This window comes from Sciurus carolinensis, chromosome 4 (genome assembly GCF_902686445.1).
Source record: "Sciurus carolinensis chromosome 4, mSciCar1.2, whole genome shotgun sequence".
NCBI classification, from domain to species: domain Eukaryota; kingdom Metazoa; phylum Chordata; class Mammalia; order Rodentia; family Sciuridae; genus Sciurus; species Sciurus carolinensis.
The window spans coordinates 109,764,128-109,784,787 of NC_062216.1; the positions used below are offsets into that span (position 1 = coordinate 109,764,128).

At 46.5% G+C, this 20,660-nt stretch overlaps 1 protein-coding gene across 1 annotated transcript; it reads left to right on the forward strand.

The window, feature by feature from the left end:
- Window positions 1-4,252: 4,252 nt before the first annotated feature.
- On the forward strand, window positions 4,253-7,685 carry Prph (peripherin). Its single transcript, XM_053743392.1, is given in 15 exon segments — window positions 4,253-4,865; window positions 5,240-5,280; window positions 5,462-5,507; window positions 5,509-5,568; window positions 5,959-6,144; window positions 6,256-6,289; window positions 6,292-6,344; window positions 6,347-6,373; window positions 6,468-6,474; window positions 6,477-6,578; window positions 6,581-6,682; window positions 6,775-6,855; window positions 7,076-7,146; window positions 7,363-7,372; window positions 7,375-7,685. Coding segments are annotated over 15 exon segments (1,413 nt in total). The 5' UTR covers window positions 4,253-4,328; the 3' UTR covers window positions 7,431-7,685.
- Window positions 7,686-20,660: the final 12,975 nt, after the last annotated feature.

Sequence of the window (20,660 nt, forward strand, 5' to 3'; positions counted from 1 at the left end):
GGCATGCTACCACTGAGCCACAACCCCAGCACTTTTTATTTTTTATGTTGAGACAGGTTCTTGCTAAATTGCCCAGACGGCCTTGAGCTTGTGATCCTCCTGCTCCAGCCTTCAGAGTAGCAGGGACTACAGGTATGTAACACAGGGCCTGGCTGGCAAAGGAGTCTTGGGGAGAACATTTCCCTGGGATGTGGAGTGGAGGTGTGAGCCAATCCTTGACCTAAGGAGCAAGACCCCAGCTGACACTCAGTTATAAGCAATTAGGGATATGTCATTACTCCTCTGTGTCTGTTTTCTTTCTGTCACATGGGAGGGGAAGAAGGCAATCAACATTGTTGATCACCTACTATGAGACTTATGGGAGCATACTGCTAGGAGGGCATTATTCTACATATAAAAAAAGGGGGGGGGCTGGGGAGATAGTTCAGTCGGTAGAGTGCTTGCCTTGTAAGCACAAGGCCCCGGGTTCGATCCCCAGCAAACCCCCCCCCCAAAAAAAAAAAAACCATAGCCCAGAGAGAAAAAGTAACTCACTCAGGGTCACACAGCTGGAAAGTACCCAGACTTGGTACTTTGATGTCTTGTCCCAGGACCTTTCCCTGCATTCCATCTGAGCCTCAGCAGTCCACAACCTTAGAAACATCCTGGAAGCCTTACTCCTGCTCCAAAATCATAAATTCATGCATTCTACTCCTCCCCTCTCACCAGGCTCCTTCAATTGTTTTGGCCTTGCAAGGGAGTCCAGCTGGTGACTATGCTTACTTAGCCTCCCACCTCCCCTACCATACTGCTCTCCTACTTAGCTTTGGGTTCATGGTCTATCATCTAGTAGTACTCTTGACAGTAACCTAAACTTTCTTGTTCATCTTTCTTGAAAATCTGTGTGCATTCAATGGTTATTTCTCTCCGAGCCTTCAACAGAGCAACCAACAAAGGCAGGAGAAGGAGAGGTAGTAATAATACTGGCTGACACACTGTGGGCCAAGTACGAAGAACTTCCATATTATAACTCCTGGGAGTGAGGGGGAGCCTGGCAGGTATGAGGAGGAGGCTGGGAAAACTTTGGTGCTTTCTGCCGCAGCCCTGGGCTCCGAGCCCCAGCTGCCATTGGTGAGAAGCCTCATCCACCTTATACAGCACACACTGTGGGCCAAGTACGAAGAACTTCACATATTATAACTCATGGAATCCTCCCAGCTCTATGATGTATGTACTACTATTATTATCTCCATTTATGGATAAAGAAAATGGGATGAATAGAGGTTAAACTACTCAGGAAAGCCCAAAGCACACAGCTCATCAAATTGGGCAGCCATGTTCAGAGTTCTGGGACACTGAGGAAGGATGAGGCCACCCCCATCCTCCAGCCATCAGCCAGGCATCACTAGGCTCCTTCCATCTCAGGTTCAGCACTGCTTTTGGACACTAGCCAAGAAAATCCAACAGAAGCCCAGATCCTCACTGCACTTAGGGGTTGACAGCATCACTTGGGAGATTAATAATAATAAAATAATAAAAAACTAGCTTATTTTTGCAGTCTTTATGATGTGTGTCCTAAGCATATCCATATATTTATTCATTTAATCCTCCCAACACTAAGGGATAGAAACTATGGTTATCTGTATTTTGTTGAGATGGAGGAACAAGTTGAAAGTGGTGGTGCATGCCTATAGTCCAAGAGGCTTGGGAGACCGAGGCAAAGAAATAGAGTGTTCAAAGCCAGCCTCAGAAACTTTGTGGGCTCAGTGATACAGCACTTGCCTAGCATGCATGAGGCACTGGTTCAATTCTCAGCACCACATATAAATAAATAAAATTTTAAAAAGGACTGGGAATATAGCTCAGTAGTTAAGCACCCCTGAGTTCAATCCCCAGTACAAAAAGATGGAGGGACATAGCAACATTCATACAATAGAGAATAGGAGGACCTGGGCAAGTGTGGCAGTTGGATTGGTTCTTACCTATGACTCTTCCCACCTGTCTTCCTGCCCCAAGATCTCCCAGGCCTGGCTCCTTTCCAGTAATCAGAGGAACCACCTCGGCCTTGCAGTTTCCACATCAGGTTCTGGTCTTCCTGATTTCATAACTGGCAGAGCCCTGCTGAAGGGCCCTCTGGTCTCCCCTCCTCTGAAGCATCTGAGGGTGGTGGGGCTTGAGCAAGAAAGAGGACAGGAACTCATCTGGGACTCCCCCACCTGAGCCCCCTCTACTCTCAGAGACCCAGGTCTACCACCAGCTCCCTATAAAGACAGGGCTTGAGCTGGTCTTCCTCAGACCTTGTCTGCCCTTCGGTGCAGGGTGCAGTGCTGGCTCCCAGTTTGTTCCTGGAGGGTGGGGCTGAATATGGGGTGGATGAAGCTTCTCACCAATGGCAGCTGGGGCTCGGAGCCCAGGGCTGCGGCAGAAAGCACCAAAGTTTTCCCAGCCTCCTCCTCATACCTGCCAGGCTCCCCCTCACTCCCAGGAGTTAGGACTTCCCCTGAGACCACAGGGATAACCCCCAGTTAGGAGTTAGGATGGTTTATCCATCTGTCCCCTTTCTCCCATCCTCCTTCTTCCCATTCCCCTGGCAACCAAACCAGATCAAGGAGAAAGACCTGGCAGCTGTGCAGGGAGAGACTAATAGCCCGGAAGGAAGGAGGGGCCTGGAGAGCAGAGGGAGGCTGTAGGGATGTGAGCTAGTAAGCAGGGCGTTGGCTCTGGCCCATCTCAGAAGACACAAAGGGAGTGGAGAGTTCTCTGTCCTGCAGTATGGAGGAGCTGGGCAGACAGGGATCCAGCCTAGAACCCCAAACCTGCTTCCCAAGACACCCAACTCTCATCTTCAGGGCCAATCTGAGGTGGACCTGTTCTGCTGGAAAGCCTGGGAGTCCCCAGCAGCAGCCGTCCCTTGGCTCCTGGCAAGCCAACAGGCCTCAGCACCCAGACTCCTGCAGAGCAGACCATCCCATCGGAGCTGCCTCTGGCCACTTTCGGGCAGCCTGTTCCTGCATTCTGGAAGCTGTGTGACTTGCAAAGGCCAGACATCAGCCTTCCCACAACTTGGGGTGTGTGTGTGTGTGTGTGTGTGTGTGAAAGGATGTATGGCTGCATGTTTATATGTATAATATGCGTGTATACATGTATAAGGGCTATGCATATGTATCTGTTTATGGATCTGTCCAGGGCCTTTTATCTCCTCTTTAAGATGGTGGGGGGCAGGGGGTGGGGGTCTCCTCAATCCCCACCAGCTCAGCCCATCCCTAGGTACCTGTAACTCCTCAATACTGGAAACCGGTTCCTGCCAGTCTGTCCAGACTTGGCAGTAGCTGCTGCCCCTCAGCCCCCGCCCCTTGCTACCTTAGGAATTGCCCTGGTTCCCGTAAAGCCGGTGACGGAGCATCAGTTGGTAGGGAGGGGGAGAGGGAGAATCCAGTAAAGGCAGACAGCATATTATAGGCCTACATAGCTCAGGCTTTGACTGGCACACATCCTCCGAGTGGGATCCAGAGCTGGGCCTAGCCCTCCTTAGCCCCCTGTGTAGTACCAGCCCTGTTGCAGCCTGGGTTAGGTTCAGGTTTGGGGGCTGTGTCTTTAAGGTGGAAACAGCAGTAGGCAACCTCTGCAGGGATAAGGGGAGGGGGAGGGGAGTTGGTCAGTCCATTAGCGGCAGAGCTGGCGCCAATCACTAGCCCTCCACAGGGCCCTGGGGATTAGGGAGAGATCAGCCTTTCCCCAGCCCCCTCTGCTTCTGCCCTCCTGTCCCCTATTTCTTCTGGGTATGGTGAAGGAGGCAGCAGCAGACAGCAGGTGAAAGGATGGCCTCCGTTTCCTCAGGACAAGTGGAAGCACACGCTCTGGGGCCTAGGCCAGGCCAGCTCTCCCTCCACCTAACCTCACTATTCATGAAGGGCCAGAAGCTTGCCCTTTAACCTCAGGTCCTCCTATTCCATAATTTTCATAAGCTCTTGGGGAGGGACTCCAACTCAAGTCAAGACTTCCCATCCTAGGCTCCAGCTTTGAATGCTTGATGGAAGGTGCTGACCCTCACTCTTCCCCATTCCTACCATCCCTGTCTGTAGTCACATCCCCGCTTCAACTCCAGCAATAGGGGGATCAAGTAGACTGGGCGCCAGCACCCAGGCGAGGGAGGGAGCGGCGCTGCTGTAAGTTCCGCAGGGTGGGGCATCCCCCTCCCCACACAGCCCAGCTATAGTCGGCCGTCAGGCCAGTGGGAGGAGCTGCTCGTGCCCCCTCCCGGAGACCACAGGGCTATAAAGCCGCCCCGCAGCGGTCTGCGGCTCCTTCCCGCCCGGTCCTAACTCTGAGAGCGGTGATCACCAGCAGTCATGAGCCACCATCCGTCGGGCCTCCGGGCCAGCATCAGCTCCACCTCATACCGCCGCACCTTCGGGCCACCACCCTCACTGTCCCCCGGGGCCTTCTCCTACTCGTCCAGCTCTCGCTTCTCAAGCAGCCGCTTGCTGGGCTCGGCGTCCCCGAGTTCCTCCGTGCGTCTGGGCAGCTTCCGTGCCCCTCGGGCGGGGGCCCTGCGCCTGCCCTCAGAGCGCCTCGACTTCTCCATGGCCGAGGCCCTCAACCAGGAGTTCCTGGCCACTCGCAGCAACGAGAAACAAGAGCTACAGGAGCTCAATGACCGCTTCGCGAACTTCATTGAGAAGGTGCGTTTTCTGGAGCAGCAGAACGCGGCCCTGCGAGGCGAGCTGAGCCAGGCCCGGGGCCAGGAGCCGGCGCGCGCGGACCAGTTGTGCCAGCAGGAGCTGCGGGAGCTGCGGCGCGAGCTAGAGCTGCTGGGCCGTGAGCGCGACCGGGTGCAGGTGGAACGAGACGGGCTTGCAGAGGACCTGGCCAGCACTCAAGCAGAGGTCAGGGGACAGGGTTGGGGCTAAGTGACCGACGACCGTCGAGGCGGCTGTACTTCTTTCCCTTCTTAGGCAGCCCAAGGGCGTGGCTCCCTGGGTCAACCCAAGTGTGTGGCGGGCCAGCAACCTCGGCCGCTTTCTAAGGGTCTGGGTGGTGGTGGGACATCATGCCTTCCTTGCGAGTTAAGGGGACCCCTTCTCAGCTCCCAGAGCTTTTAAGATAAAGTCGGGGCAATTGCTCTACCAGGCAGCCTGAAGCTCTTTCCTATAATTCCTGGGCAGTAATAACAGGGATCCTGTAGGGCGCGGTCTGGGGAGAGGACTGGGTTTAAGTGCCTGCAGCTCAGGCTCTAACCATTCTACACCTCAGGTTGGAGGAGACGCGAAAAGAGAGGAAGCGGAAGCACAACCTCGTTTTCCTTCCGCAAGGTGAGCCTCGGCTTCACGTCGAGTTCCCCTTCCCTACTCCTGGTCGCTGTCTTTTTTGTCGAGGTAGCAGCGGTGGGCGTGAGAAGGCAACCAGAGGCCTCCGGAGACAGGGAAGGCCCGGCCCTTCCTTGTCCTGAGCAGTCCCTCCTTTCTCTTGAACCCCCATTCCCACCCCACAAGGATGTGGACGATGCCACCCTGTCCCGCCTGGAACTGGGAGCGCAAGATTGAGTCCCTGATGGATGAAATTGAGTTCCTCAAGAAGCTGCACGAGGAGGTGACCTGGGTGCCAGGGGAGGTTTGGGCGTGGCTTTTGTTGGAACCTGCGGAAACAGAGCTGTAGAGACTATCGCGTGGGGTTAAGGAATCGCGCCTGGCAGATTAGAAGTGAGATTTGCTGGTAGATGCTGCCACTCTTCACTCGCTCTACAGGTGGTTTGGATTCCCACCCCTGCGCCACCTGTTGGGGCAGGCTATCGGGAACTGCACCCAGAACTTGTCACAGGTTTAGCCCCAGCCTGGGCTCAGGTTGCGCAGTCCTGTGCGCGCTGCACTTCCTGGCGCTCCATTCCGTTTGTTCAAGTGTTCCTCTCTTATTTAGTGCGAACCGCGCGGTCCCGCTGTGGATTTGCGCTATAGGCTCATCTTTGTCTACCCTGGGCGATAGGAACTGCGAGACCTGCAGGTGAGCATGGAGAGTCAGCAGGTGCAGCAGGTGGAGGTGGAGGCCACGGTGAAGCCAGAGCTGACTGCCGCGCTGAGGGACATCCGCGCACAGTATGAGAACATCGCAGCGAAGAATCTGCAGGAGGCTGAGGAGTGGACAAATCCAAGGTGGGAGAGCCCCAGGAATGTGAAGTGGGGGATGGGGGAGGAAAGGGCCTAGGGAGGGGGGAGATGCTGGGGAATATCACTTGTCCCGGCCCACTCCACCCGGATTACCCTCTCACCCCGCAGTATGCAGACTGTCGGACGCTGCCAACCGAACCACGAGGCCCTGCGCAGGCAAGCAGGAGGATGAACGAGTCTCGACGCCAGATCCAGAGTCTGACAGATGCGAAGTGGACGGGCTGCGTGGAACGGTGAGAACAAAGCTGCATTCCCAGGCCAAAGGGGGAGCAGGGGACAGAGGATGAAGGGTTCCTTGGCTGCCCCTTTTCTCCTCCACTACTCCAGAATGAGGCGTGCTCAGACAGCTGCGGGAGCTGGAGGAGCAGTTTGCCCTGGAGGCAGGTGGATATCAGGCCGGGGCCGCGAGGCTCGCGGAGGAGCTGAGACAGTTAAAGGAAAGATGGCCGGCATCTGCTGTGAGTACCAGGAGCTTCTGAACGTCAAGATGGCCCTGGACATCGAGATAGCAACCTACCGAAAGTTGCTGGCGGGAGAAGGGAAAGCCGGTGAGGGGTGGGGCAAAGGAGTGGTCTACTTGCTGGTAGAGGGAGAAAGAGCGGCCTGAGCAGGGCGCTGACTGTGCAATTGGTCCACAGGATCTCCGTGCCCATCCATTCCTTTGCCTCCTTAAGTTTAAAGACGACTGTGATTCCTCTACTCTGACTTCCAGCCTGTATCCTTGTCCGCATTCTGCTCTGATTGGACTTTTCTTGTTCTGGCTCCACTCAGGGGATCAATTCTCTCCAGGAAACCACGGAGGCCTGATTTATACTGGTCCCCTACTGCTCTTGACATGCCTGACCCCACCTTTGGGGATGGAGTGGGAGCCTAAAAGAAGAGAAACCCCAAGTCATTCCCTTCCACCCCTCACCCTACTTTTTCTAGTGCCTGAGGTGAAGCCTGCCAGGACATCCACAGTCGGAAGATGGTTTCTGATCCGGACATTGAGACCCGGGATGGGGAGGTGAGACAAGTCCCCTGCCCAGGTCCCCATGGTGGTTCTGAGCCCAGCCTGGCTATAGATCTAGGGTTATTGAGGATTATTGTTCTTGGGAACTGATGGAAACAGAGAAGGTGGGTGGATAAACTGGAGCTTCAGCTAGTTATGCCAGGCAGGGGAACACCAGGAACCTAAGAGCATGGTGCTGAATCTTCTGCCCCTTGTATGCCTTGCCCCCAGCAGGTGGTGACAGGTCCAGAAGAGAGCAGCACAGTGAGCTTGACAAATCTTCCACTCACAGTTACTGAGCCCCTTAGCTGAGAGATCCCTGCTCCTGCTTTAGGCCTACTCTAAGCCTGGACCCTAAAACTAGCCCTGAATGAGTTTCCCCTCCTCGCTGTGTTTAGGAGGGGTGGCACCATCATCTCCCCCTCCCCGGTCCTTATCCACATCCTACTGAGCCTACCTAGCTGAGCCTCTTCCTGACCCTGATCTATATACTTCACTTATTTGTGTCCTGGTAAGAGGCTGACGAATCCAGGACAAGTCTGCTCCAGTTATGATCCTACAGTGTCTGAGTTTCACTTTTGAGTCAAATAAAACTTCTATTAAGAGAAACTTCCAGTGTATTTGTGTCTGTGGAAAGGGAAGGAGCAGGGGAGGAGCCTCAGCAGTATTTCCTCTTCTTGTTTTTTGGGAGGGGATACGGGGATTGAACTCAGGGACACTACACCACATAAGCCACATCCCCAGCCCTATTTTGTATTTTATTAGAGACAGGGTCTCACTGAGTTGCTTAGTGCCTTGCCTTTGCTGAGGCTGACTTTGAACTAGCAATCCTCCTGTCTTAGCCTCCTGAGCCCCTGTAATTACAGGTGTGTGCACATGCCATTAGTATCTTCTCTTTTTGTCTCCTAGTCATTTCTTTTCTTTTGTTGTGTTGGGGGTCAAACCCAGGGCCTGTGAAGTCAGATTGTCATTTTCTTTTTCCGATCCCCACTGTCTTATTTCTGTCCTTTCCAACTTCTGTTCCTCACCCCGCAGCCCTGAATATCCAGTAGGCTACTGGGTGTCCCATAGACCACTCCAACTCAGCCTGTTCTAAACAAATCTCCTCACCTTTCTCTCCATCTGCAATTATACTCTTCTGGGTTCTCCACCTAAAGAAAGCACCACTGGGACCTCTCTGGTAGATTAGAATCTACACATCTTGTACACCTTTCTTTGCTTTACCTTCTATAAATCTTTTTATGAATCTACCTTTTTTCTGAGTTTGTGTGTTTGGTGTGTTAAGTGGGATGACCAAAGGATTTCAAGTGCATAACTAGGCAGTGCTCTAGTACTGAGCCACACCCCATACCACCACCACCATTTGCATCTGAGCCACACCCCCTACCACCACCACCATTGCATCTTAACTCTTTCAGGTCTGTCTGGGTCTCCCCCTTCCCACAACCACCACCTTAGTCCAGACCATCATCATCTTCTTTGCCTGGGTTACATTAACTACATTATCAATGGCTTCTTTTCCCTGGTCTTTCCCTGCTACCCACCCCAAATCTATCAACACACTTGGACAGCAAATTGGATTCTGCTACCCAACCACACACACATACTGCTTGAAATGTATTATTCCATGCTGTCCTCCAACTCCATGCAGCCTCTCTGCCTTACAAGTCAAAATCCATTCTGGGTTAAAATTTTCTTTTCCAGTCAATTATAGTGCTAGGCTCAGAGAATAAGTCAGAGTCTCTGCTTCCAGGAGCTCACATCTGGGGTGGGGAGATAGACAAATAAGCAGGACTATGCAGCCTCATCATGAGCTCTGCATCTGGGAAAAGCACAGTGGATACGTAATGGCGGGGAGCCCTTAACCCAGTCTTTCAGGGTAGGGAGGGTTTTGGGAGATGAGATCACACTGAGCCATTGAGCAGATGAACTAGGTAGAGAACTCAGCCAGCAGTAAGGAGAACAAGTTGAAGACTAAAAGTAGTTCTATAAACCTGAGTGGAGAATAAAAAGGAAAGAATGGTGCTGAGGGCTGAAAAGATGAAATAGGAGCCTGTCATATATAATAAGCCATATTACAGAGCATGGTGGCACACACCTGTAATTCCAGCAACTTCAGAAGCTGAAGCAGGAGGATTCAAGTTCAAAGCCATACTTCAGCAACTTAGGAGAGGTCCTAAGCACTAACCGCAAAAACCCATTCTCAAAATAAAAAGGATGTATACTTAGGGATTAAGCAACCTGTGTTCCAATCCCCAGTACCAAAATAAATAGGGTAATAAGCCGATTGAGGCATTCAGATTTATCCTAAGGAAAAGTAGGGGAAAAGTAAGGAAGGGTTTTGATAAGGAGAATAAAGTATTCAGAGCTGCATTTTAGAAAGGTTCTCTGGTGAAAGTGTGCAGAAGAATTGGAAGGAAGATGATGGTGGAAAGGCTAGCCAAAAGGAATTTGAGAAATATTCTGGGACAGGCAGGCGATAGAATGGTAGCACCTTTCACAGAAAGAAGGAAATTGGAATGTGGAGAGGGAGTAGAGGCCAAGAGACTAAACTCAGTTTTAGACTTACGGAATATAAGACACTGGGAATATACAGAGGAATGGATGATAGGCAGTTGAATCTATTCTCCCAGTTCCGTGCAATTGAAACTTGGAGATACAGAAAGTATTAGAAGGCATTCTGTTGCAAAGAAAAGTTAATTCACTTAAAAAGGAAGCGGGGGGCTGGGGTCATGGCTCAGCAGTAGACTGCTTACCTAGCATGTGTGAGGCCCTGGGTTCAATTCTCAGCACCACATAAAAATACAATGAAGGTCTATCAACATCTAAAAAAAAAAACAAAAAAAAGGAATGAAGGGAGGAAATATCTCAAATAACAGGAGTCAGAGGTTAGCCTGAGGTTGGTGATTCAAGCAGTTCAGTGATGCCATCAAGACCCAGACTCAGGGACTGGGGAAATAGCTCAGTTGGTAAAGTGCTTACCTTACAAGCACAGGGCCTGGGTTCTATCCCCAGTACTGAAACAAAAAAAAAAAAAAAAAAAAAAAAAAAAAAAAAAAAAAAAACCAGACTCAGACTCTGTCCATGACTCTGCTCAGCCTTCTTCCTTTGAGGGAGCTTCAGAACCTATTGGGTAATGCTTCCCTAATCACATCTATGGGAAGAAAGAGAAAACCCACCTACCACAAAAGATAGAAATCCTTTCCTTTGGACTATTTAGCTATAATAGTCATTCCTGGACCAATAACAGTTGTCAGAGGAAAGCCACTGATTGGCTTGACCTCATCGTCTGATATGGAATGGATGTTGGATGCAACAGTCACTGCAGATATTGCTCAACTTCTCATCACCATTGTCCCTCCACATAGGGGCATAGAGATATGCAGTCTTTATACCACCTGACTTTCTTCCCTTTCATTCAGTGGTACTTGTTGCCTCAGAGGAGAAACATCACTGCAGAAAACCTGGCAAAACTTTGGAATTTCAAATGGTTAGGTTTCAAGTGAGCAAAATTTCAGGTTTGAAAACATGTGTGTCCTATGATTTGTACCAAGTACAAGGAATAGAGATTGAGTCAGAGGTTTGTGGGGACTTCTATGGGCTTTATCAGGATTCACACAAGAAGAAAGGAAAGCACACAAGAACAGTGCACAAAGCAAGAAGACATGACTGAGGGTGGGTGTGGGTAGGGGGAGATCTTAAGGAGTTGGTGGAGAACACACATGGATAGAGAAGGAAAACCAGGATAGTGGGTCCCTGAGAAAGGAATAAAGAGAAAGCTTTGGGAGGTCAAGTATGCTAGAAGTCCGTTATAGCAATAGGATAATCTGGGTTTATCGCAAGAAGGATGCTGTAGACCCAGTGAGGGCAGCTTCACGTAAGGGTAAGTCAGAAGACAAAAGTGGTCAATTGAGGATGTGAATGATAGATAAAGAAGTAGAAAGCAGCCTCCTTTCTCAAGATGTTTGACTATTAATAAAAGAAACTAGGACTGGTGCTGTAACTCAGTGACAGAGCACTTTCCCAAAATACATAAGGCCCTGGGTCCTAGCCAAAAAAAGAAAAAGTAAATGCTATAACAACAATAGAGACCTGGGGCAAAGAAACAAAAGCCTGTGGTTGGAACAGAAATTTTGAACAAAGAAGAGATTAACCAGTGTTTTTCAAACTGCAGGTCAGGAGCATTGTCATATAAATTATTTGAGTCAAAACCACAGTTTATTGTGTTTTTTTTTTTTTTTTTGAAGTGGGTCTAGTGATTGAACCCAGGAGTGAGCTACCACTGAGTTATATCCCCAACCCTTTTTATTTTGTATTTCCAGATAGGTTTCCACTAAGTTGCCCAGACTAGCCTTGAACTTGCAATTCTTCAGTTTGGACCCAGTCATTGGGATCACAGGCATGCACCAATCAGGTCTTTTTGTTTGTTTGTTTTGTTTTGTTTTGTTTTGTGATTGCTTGCCTAAGTTGAAGCAATCCTCCTGCCCTCAGCCTCCTGAGTAGTTGGGAATACCGGGGTGTGTTATTTTGTCCAGCAAGACCAACTTTTTAAAAAATAAAAAGAATAGAAAAATGTAGAGTTAAGCTTTTGTTTCTAGTGTGTTTATATTGGGTGTGTTGGGTTGTCACACACCACAAAAATTCATCTTTAAGTCAGGCACAGTGGTGCACACCTGTTATCCCAGTTACTTGGGAGGCTGAGGCAAGAGGATCACAAGTTTGAGGTCTGCCTTGGCAATTTAGAGAGACCTTGCTTCAAAATTTAAAAAAATAAAAGGGGTTGGAAATGTAGCTCAGTGGGAGTGCACCCTTGGGTTCAATCTCCAGGTCTCCCAAAATTGCTTATACCCCATCAATAGTACCATCATAATAGTATTCAGTTTCTTGGGAAATGTCAACTGAAGGGAGATAGTTTTCATGACATCTATTAAAAAAGAAAAAAGAACTCAGAAGTAAGATGCGGCCACACTTACTTAGTACTCTATAGTACTGTTAGAACTGGACTATGGTGGTCACATGTGTCCTGAGCCCCAAGGAGTGCCCATGATACAGCAGGGATAGTTCATCAGGGGCCACCTACAGTGAGTGGCACAGGAAGAGAGTTCAGTTATCTGGGTTGCAAAGCAACAGACTCTGAAATATCTTTGACAAGGGGGAGTTTGTTATGAAGTTAGAAACGAGGAGACCAAGAACTGCAGTCTCTGGGGTGGGAACCCAGGCACATCTATTCCCCTGGCCTCACGAAACCAGGAGATAACTGGAAGCCCCTGGGCAACTGGAACACTTGCTCCTGACCCAGCGTCCTGCTGCTTCTATTGTTTCTGTCACAACCAGCAAAGGACTTCACCCTGATGTCTGTTTACTCATGACTTCTTCTTAAGAATTTGATTACATGAATTCTGTGGCCCAATAGCAATGTATACCAACTTCTGGGCTTTCTTTGGGTTCTGCACTCACTTCTTATCACAGAAGATGCCCACTTACCAACCTTGCCAAATGAAGTGATAAGACATATCAACTGATGTCCCAATATACTGGCTGGTATGACTACTCCAATTCCCTGTTCCCACAGGTGAGTTATCAAATGTTAGTTAAATGCATAACAAGTGTTTGGTTTGTATTTGTTTCTAAATGTGTTGCCACCTATACTTGTTACATAATTCTATAGTTCAAGTAAATTTTTTTTTTCCTTTCTGTAATATTGGGGATTGAACCCAATCACTATCTCTATCACTCTATCACTGAACTTCATCTACAACTCTTTTTATTTTTTTTATTTGAGAGAGGCTTTCACCAGAGTTATCCAGGCTGTCCTTGAATTTGTAATCCTCCTGCCTCAGTCTCCTGAATTGCTGCAATTACAGGCCTGTGCCACTGTACCCACTGTACCCAAATATTCTGAATTGATGAAAACGACTATGAAAAGTGCAATTTTATTTAAATGGCATAGTAATTAAGAATCTCTGCATTTGATTTATAGATCCTTTACTTACTAGATCCATGATCTTGAAAAAAGATATTTCACTTTCCTTCGCCTCCATTTTCTTTTCTTTCTTCCTTTCACTATATTTTTTTCTTTAAATACTGGGGATTGAACTGGGAGGGTGCTTTACTACAGAGCTACATCCCTGTTCTGATTTGGATATGAGATGTCCCCCAAAAGCTCATGTATGAGACCAATGCAGGAATGTTAGGAGATGCAATGATTCGATTGTGAAAGCTGTAAACCAACTTGTCATGGTGGCACACACTTGTAATCCCAGTGTCTGGGGAGGCTGAGGTAGGAGGATGGCAAGTTCAAAGCCAGCCTCAGCAACTTAGTGAGATCCTGTGTCGAAATAAAAAATAAAAAGGGCTGGGGATATGGCTCAGTGGTTAAGCGCCCCTAGGTTCAGTCCCTGGTACCAAAACAACAATAACAATAAAAACAAACAAACAAACAAAAAGCACTATAACCCAATTGGTGGATTAATCCACTGATATGGATTAACTGGGTAGAAACTGTAGGCAGGTAGGGTATGGCTGGGAGTGTTGGGTTATTGGGAATGTGCCTTAGGGTTTATATTTCATCCTTAGTGAGTGAATTCTGATTCCTGGTAGTTGCGTGCCGACCTCCTTTCCTGCATCACAACATTCTAACATGATGTTCTGCCTTACCTTACTTAGGTCCAGAGCTATGGAGTTAGTTGACCATGAACTGAACCTCTGAAACAGTGAGACAAAATAAACTTTTCTCCCTTAAATAGTTCTTTTCAGGTCTTTTGGTCACAGTAATGCAAAAGCTGACTAAAACAATACTCAATACTTTTATTTTTTATTTTGAGATACAGTCTCACTAAGTTGCTAAGGTTGACTTTCAACTTGCAATAAGCCTGTGGAATAACTGTGATTATAGGCCTGCCCACCAAGCCTAGTTCCTTGGCTTAAGTTTTTTAATCAGTAAAATTTGAGACAATACTTGCTAATTTACAGGATTGATATGATGATAAAATGGATGATTTTGAAGAACTGGTTGAATTTAGCTGGGAATAGGGTGACACGGTTCAGAATATGACCTGGCAGACAACTGCCCTGAGCAGGGTGGCATAGAAGTTGCCATAGGTTGTAAGCCAGGGTCATATTTCTAGTTGTTCTTCAGCAGTGTAAACATCAAAGGCTGCCAGGTGAGGTGGCCCATACCTGTAATCCCAGTGTCTGGGGAACCTGAGACAGGAGGATCAAGAGTTCAAGGCCAGCCTCAGCAACTTATCGAGGCCCTAAGCAACTTAGCAAGATTCTGTCTCAAAATAAAAAATTTTAAAAAGGGTTGGGGGATGTGGCTCAGTGGTTAATCACCCCTGGGTTCAATCCCCAGTTCAAAAAGAAAATAATAACAAAATAAAATTAATAAACATCAAAAGCTTTTTCTGGTTTATGGGGCATTTTGAACATATGCTACAGTCTTTTTCAAACTATATTAATTTCTTACTGCTGCTGCAGCAAATAGCCATAAACTTAGCAACTTAAAACAACAAATTTAATATTTTACAGTTCTGGAGGCCAAAAGGTTAAAATGGGTTCACAGCACTATATTCCTGGTGCTGCTGGATGCTCCAAAGGAGACTTTTCCAGATCCCTTGACTTTTTCTTTTCTTTCTTTCTTTTTTCTTTTTCTTTTTCTTTTTTTTTTATTTCCATAAAAAGTCTCACTGTTGCCCAGGCTGGTCTTCAACTCCTGAACTCAAGCAATCTTCCCACCTCAACCTGAGTAAATAACTGGGACAATAGATGCATGCCACTATGCCTGGAGTCCTTTTTCAACTTCCTCTTCTTTTTTAGAATTATTTTTTAACCTTTAATTAATTAATTTATTAATTTATTTATTTTTATATGGTGCTGAGGATTGAACTCCGTGCCTCACATGTGCTAGGCAAGTGCTCTACCACTGAGCCACAACCCCAGCCCCTCTTTTTTCAACTTCTAAAGACTGTCCACATTCCTTGGCTTATGGCGCTCTTTCATCTTCAAACACAGCAATCACATCAGTCCAAGCTCTACCTCAGTTACCATATCTCTGACTCTGCCCCTCCTGATTCCTTCTTATAAGGATCCTTGTTATTACACTAGATACACCTAGATAATCTAGAGTTATCAACCCATCTCAAAATCCTTAAGTTAATCACATGCCAAAGTCCTTTGGGCATGTTTTGGGAAAGGCATTGTTATGTCTACCATAGTCTGTCCACCAAAGATGTCCTTTCTTAGAATATATTTGTTCTTATAAAATATTTTAGGATCTTGCCAAGGCAAGAGTTGGCTTTCTTCTCTTTGCCAGATCCTGATTAATAAATTGAGATTTTAAAGTTTTACAATGAAAAAAAAAAGAAAGAGATTGGCCAAAAATGGATTTTGGTGGCTAGAAGCACAGATTAGAGATAGAACAGTGTGAGGCTCTGGGTTCAATCTCCAGCACATGCGAAATACATCCACCCATTTTGAGGTCTCTAAAAGTTGCAAGCCATCACAGCATCAACTGCCAAAATGCCAAAATCCATTCTAAGGGAAAATTCCTCTCCATCTGTGGACATGTGGAACTAGAAAATAAGTCATCAGCAGAGCCTGGTGGCACATGCCTATAATCCCAGCTACTCAAGAGGTTGAGGCAAAGATCCCACATTTGAGGCCAGCCTGGACAACTTGGGGAGACCCTGTCTCCAAATAAAATAAAAAGGGTTTCCCAGCAGCTCAGGGGACTGAGGTAGGAGGATCACAAGTTCAAAGCCAGCCTCAGCAAAAGCAAGGCGCTAAGCAACCCAGTGAAACTCTGTCTCTGAATAAAATACAAAATAGGGCTGGGGATGTGACTCAGTGTTGAGTGTACCTGAGTTCAATCCCCAGTACTCCAATAAATAAATAAATGTTTGGGGTTGTACGTCAGTGGTAAAGTGCTCTGGGTTCAATCCTCAGTACCACAAAAGAAAAAGAAACAAAGAAAGAAAGAAAACAAGTTTTCTATTTCTGCAGCACAGTGGTGCAACAGATATAGGATGCTAGTTTTAGACATTCCTACTGTAGATTTGATTCCACTCAAAGGAACCAGAGCTCCTTGGAGAAATGGATGATTCCAGAACTGATGCAGGGAAAGTATAAACTAGGCCTGAAACATGATATTCAAGAAAGCAAAGAAAAGCTAAAAAGTGGTAAGGTCATGCTAAAAGGATACAGAAGACAATTTGAAAGGGCTCCCACTGGCCAAATCAGAGACGACTTAAGTATCAAAATAAACAGTATTGGTAACTGAATGGTAATTCACTGATTAATAGGAATTCATAAATTCAGTTGGACCAAGGGGGTGGTGCATACCTGTAATCCCAGCTGCTTGGGAGGCTGCGGCAGCAGGTTCAAAAGTTCAAAGTCAGCTTCCGCAACTAAGAGAGGTCCTAAGCAAATTGGTGAGATCCTGTCTCAAATTTAAAAAAATAAAAATGGCTGGAGATGTGGCTCAGTGGTTAAGCACCCCTGGGTTTAATCCCTAGCACCGAAGAAAAAAAAAAAAAGTAAGGATGTATTAATGTTATTTTTCCTGATTTTGATGGCTGTATTGTGGTTATACATAAAAATGTCCTTGTGTTCTAGTTGGGCACTGTGGTGCACACTTGTAATCCCAGCAACTCAGGAGGCTGAAATAGGAGGATCACAAGTTCAAGGCCAGCATGGGAAATTTAGTGAGACCCTGTCTTGAAATAAAAATAAAAATAAAAAGAGCAGGGGATATAGCTCAGTGATAAAGTGTCCCTGTGTTCAATCCCCAATACCACAAAAAGGGAAAAAAAAGACATTTTTTGCCACTGAGCTTCACAAAACATGTCCTAAAATTGGACTAAAATTGGGGTAAGAAAGGGGTAATTTGGGGCTGGGGAGATAGCTCAGCTGGTAGAGTGCTTGCCTCACAAGCACAAGGCCCGGAGTTCGATCCCCACTACCACAAAAAAAAAAAAAAAAAAGAAAGGGGTAATTTGTTAATTTATTTTCAAATACTTGAGAAAAAAGATTATATGTATTTATGCAAATTTTATGTAAGTTTGAGATCATTTCTCAAAAAAGAGGGGGCAAAAGTTACTCTTTGAAGAAATGTTAGATATTTTCTCATAAATCAATGTTGCCCTGGTGTTTTATTGTTAATATAATGTTGGCAATTCTATATAATAATGTAGGAAAAAAACAACAAAGTCAAGCATTTGGGACAATGTTACAGTTAAGATGAACATCCAAAGGTGTTCTAGTGCACAGTAGGGTAACAGTAGTTAACAAAAAAGTATTATGTATTTCAAAACAGAAGAGCCTGGGAAGATGGCAAACACCTGAAATCCTAGCTGCTCCAGGTGGTGCTGCAGGAGGATCTCAAGTTTAAGGCCAGCCTGAGCAATATAGAAAGAACTTGTCTCAAAATAAAAAGGGCTAGGCATGTGACTCGTAATAGAATGCTCCTGGGTTCAATCCCCAATAATCGCCCCCCAAAAAAGTTAGAAAAGATTATCTTGAATGGTCTCATTACAAAGAAATGATAAATGTTTAAGGGGGTGAATATTCTAATAACCCAGATTCAATCATTAAACAATGTATATACATATCAAAACATCACATTGTACCCCAAAAATGTGTACAATTATTATGTATCAATAAATGTGAAATAAAGCTTTTAAAAATCAAAACCAACAAGAATATAAAAAAATTCAACAAAGTATGAAGATTGAAAGGGAATTTATAAAACTGTCTTTGTTTGCAAAAGACATAATTATCTCTTAGAAAACTCAATAGAATCAATAGATAAACTAGGAAAACCAAGAAAAGGAGTTCATTAAGTATACCGGATAGAAAATCAATTATATTCCTCTACAAACAAAGGAAATAATTGCAATGTTTAAAGTGAATGTGGAATTGGGGCTAGGAGTGTAGCTCAATGGTCGAGTGATTGTATAGCATGCCTGAGGAGGACCTGGGTTAGATCCCTAGCTTTGCAAAATAAAAATCAAAAAAAGTAAAAACAAAAACAAACAAATGACTAAAAAAAACACAAAACAGATTGGACATTTTGATAAGTGTGGCAGGTATTCTGAGCATTAGCTCTTCTGAAGACTTTTCTATAAATACAGTCTAGCCTTGTATCTTTTTTTCTTTTTTCTTTTCTACTAAGAATTTAACCCAGGAGTGTTTTACCACTAAGCTACACCCCCAGCCCTAAATTTTAGTTTTTATTTTGAGACAGAGTCTCACTAAGTTGCTCAACCACTGAGCCACATCTCCAGCCCTTTTGTAGGGCCTTGCTAAGTTGCTGAGGCTGTCCTCAAATTTGCAACCTCCTGCCTCAGCCTCCTTACTTGCTCAAATTACAGGCATCCACAGGGCCCAGCTCCCTTGTATCTTGATGCTGCAAAGGTTGTGCCCTGACAGGTGTAAATATTTTGGCATTGGAAGACACATCACTTATAGTAACACTCAGTTTCTCTTATGTGTTGCTAATTTCTGTTCTGGTGCCTCCTCATCCTTCAAACTTCAGCCTTACGCCTCTCAGTATCCCCAAAGAATGCCTTGCATGATACTTATTGGTAACTGTCCCTGCTGTTCTAGTGGTTAGGATCTGGCACATTCATAGTACCTGTTAGTGGGATGATCCATTTCCTCAACTTGGAACATCTTTCTGGTATTATTTCCTACTGTTCCCCATATTCCATCTACCTCCAAGAACTTGCTCTTCTCTGAACACTCTCCATTCTTTGTTTTATTGACTTTGTAAGTACTGTTCCTAGTTCCTAAAATGAAATGACTTCTCTCTCTTCTTTTTATTTTTATTTTTATTTTTTGGTAGTGCTGGGATAGAATCCAGGATTTTTGCATGGTAGGCAAATGTTTTATTTTCTTTTTATGGTGCCAGGATCAAACCCAGGATTTCATGCATACTAGGTCCCAACTTTTTCTATTTTATTTTATATTTATGTTTGTGGTACTGGGGATTGAACCCAGGGGTGTTCAAACACTGAGCCACATCCCCAACTCTTTTTGTATTTTATTTAGTTGTTTAGGGCCTTGCTAAGTTGCTAAGGCTGACTTTGAACTCTTGCCTCAGCTACCTAGTTGCTGGGATTATAAGCATGCACCACCATGCCCAGTTAGCCCTTGAATTCTGGATCCTCCTGCCTCAGTCTTCAGAGTCACTGAGATTACAGCCACTTTTTCTATGTTTTAAAAACTATTTTTAGTTGTAGATGCACACAATACCTTTGTTTATTTAGTTTTTTTGTTTGTTTGTTTTTTAATGTGGTGCTGGGGATTGAACCCAGTGCCTCACGCAGGCTAAGCAAGCGCTTTACCACTAGTAGGGAAAGTAGCGGCGGCGATTGGTAAAAAGCTCCTGAGTTCCATCTCCAATACGGCTAAGGAAAAAAAAAAAAGTTAGAGATGGGATAGGGAAATGGAGTAAGAATTTGGGAACAACTAACTCCTAGGCTTCTGGCTTGTGTAATTGGAACTGCTGTGGTCGGAGGAGAAAACCTATTCCGTCCTCCACTGAGGTTACCCCTTCAATTCTAAGCAGAATATTCTAGGATCTGGCAGCATCGCAGTCCCGCACGCCAAAAACTAGCAGGTGAGTCCTCCATCAGCAATCTTCCAGGTTTCCAAAAGGAAACCTGAAGGTGGGGCAATCCCTAGCTGGAGAAGCCGGTCAATCTGGTGTTATATTAATTGAGTTCCAGTCACAACCTAATGTCTGACCACACCTCATCAGGTTGTTAGGCGCGAGTGAGCAATTTTTTTTTTTTTTTTCTTTTTTTCCAGTTCAATTCAACAATTCCCTCCAGGCCTCTGTGTCGGTTTGGTGACTGTTTTGAGTCCCAGGCAGGACATGCACGTACTTAATCTCTAAGTGTCTGGAATGGCGGCCCCAACTCTTGGTCCTACACTATGGTCAGATTGGATCAGGGAGTCCGGCCGGCCTCCTACACTATGAGGGGCAATCGGAGGACCAGCCTTTCCCACAATGCCGCGGCGCCTTCTTGCCGAGGCGAACGGAGACCTCGCGAGAGTACCACGGCGCCCGTTGCGGCCCGGACTCAGAGCACCACGCCTTCCCCAGCCTAGGAAAGGCCCACCCCGATTCCCCACCCGCCTTCCAGTTGCGCTCGGCTCTCGGGTTGGCTGATGGAGTCGGGTCAGTTTTATCCTAGCTAGAAAGCGGTTCGAAAACTAGTTCCTCTTCTGGTCCCTCCTCCGAAGCCTGCGGATTGGACAGCTGAGTCAGATGTCACGCGCCTCCGCGGCAGAGCGGACGAGCCAATCAGGAGCTTGGCGTATTTTACAAACTGGGGAAGTAGCAGCTGCAGAATCCCAGAAAAGTCGGGGGGAAAGCGAAGAAAGTAGAGGCGACCCTGAAGGTTTCCCGGGAAGGTGTAGCGGAGTAATTCTGGGGGGAATGAGGCTGCGGGGGCTCATCGGGAGGAGAGTACTTCGCGGTCCTGGGGGAAAGAGCAGGCTCGGGGGTGGCAGCCAAAAGT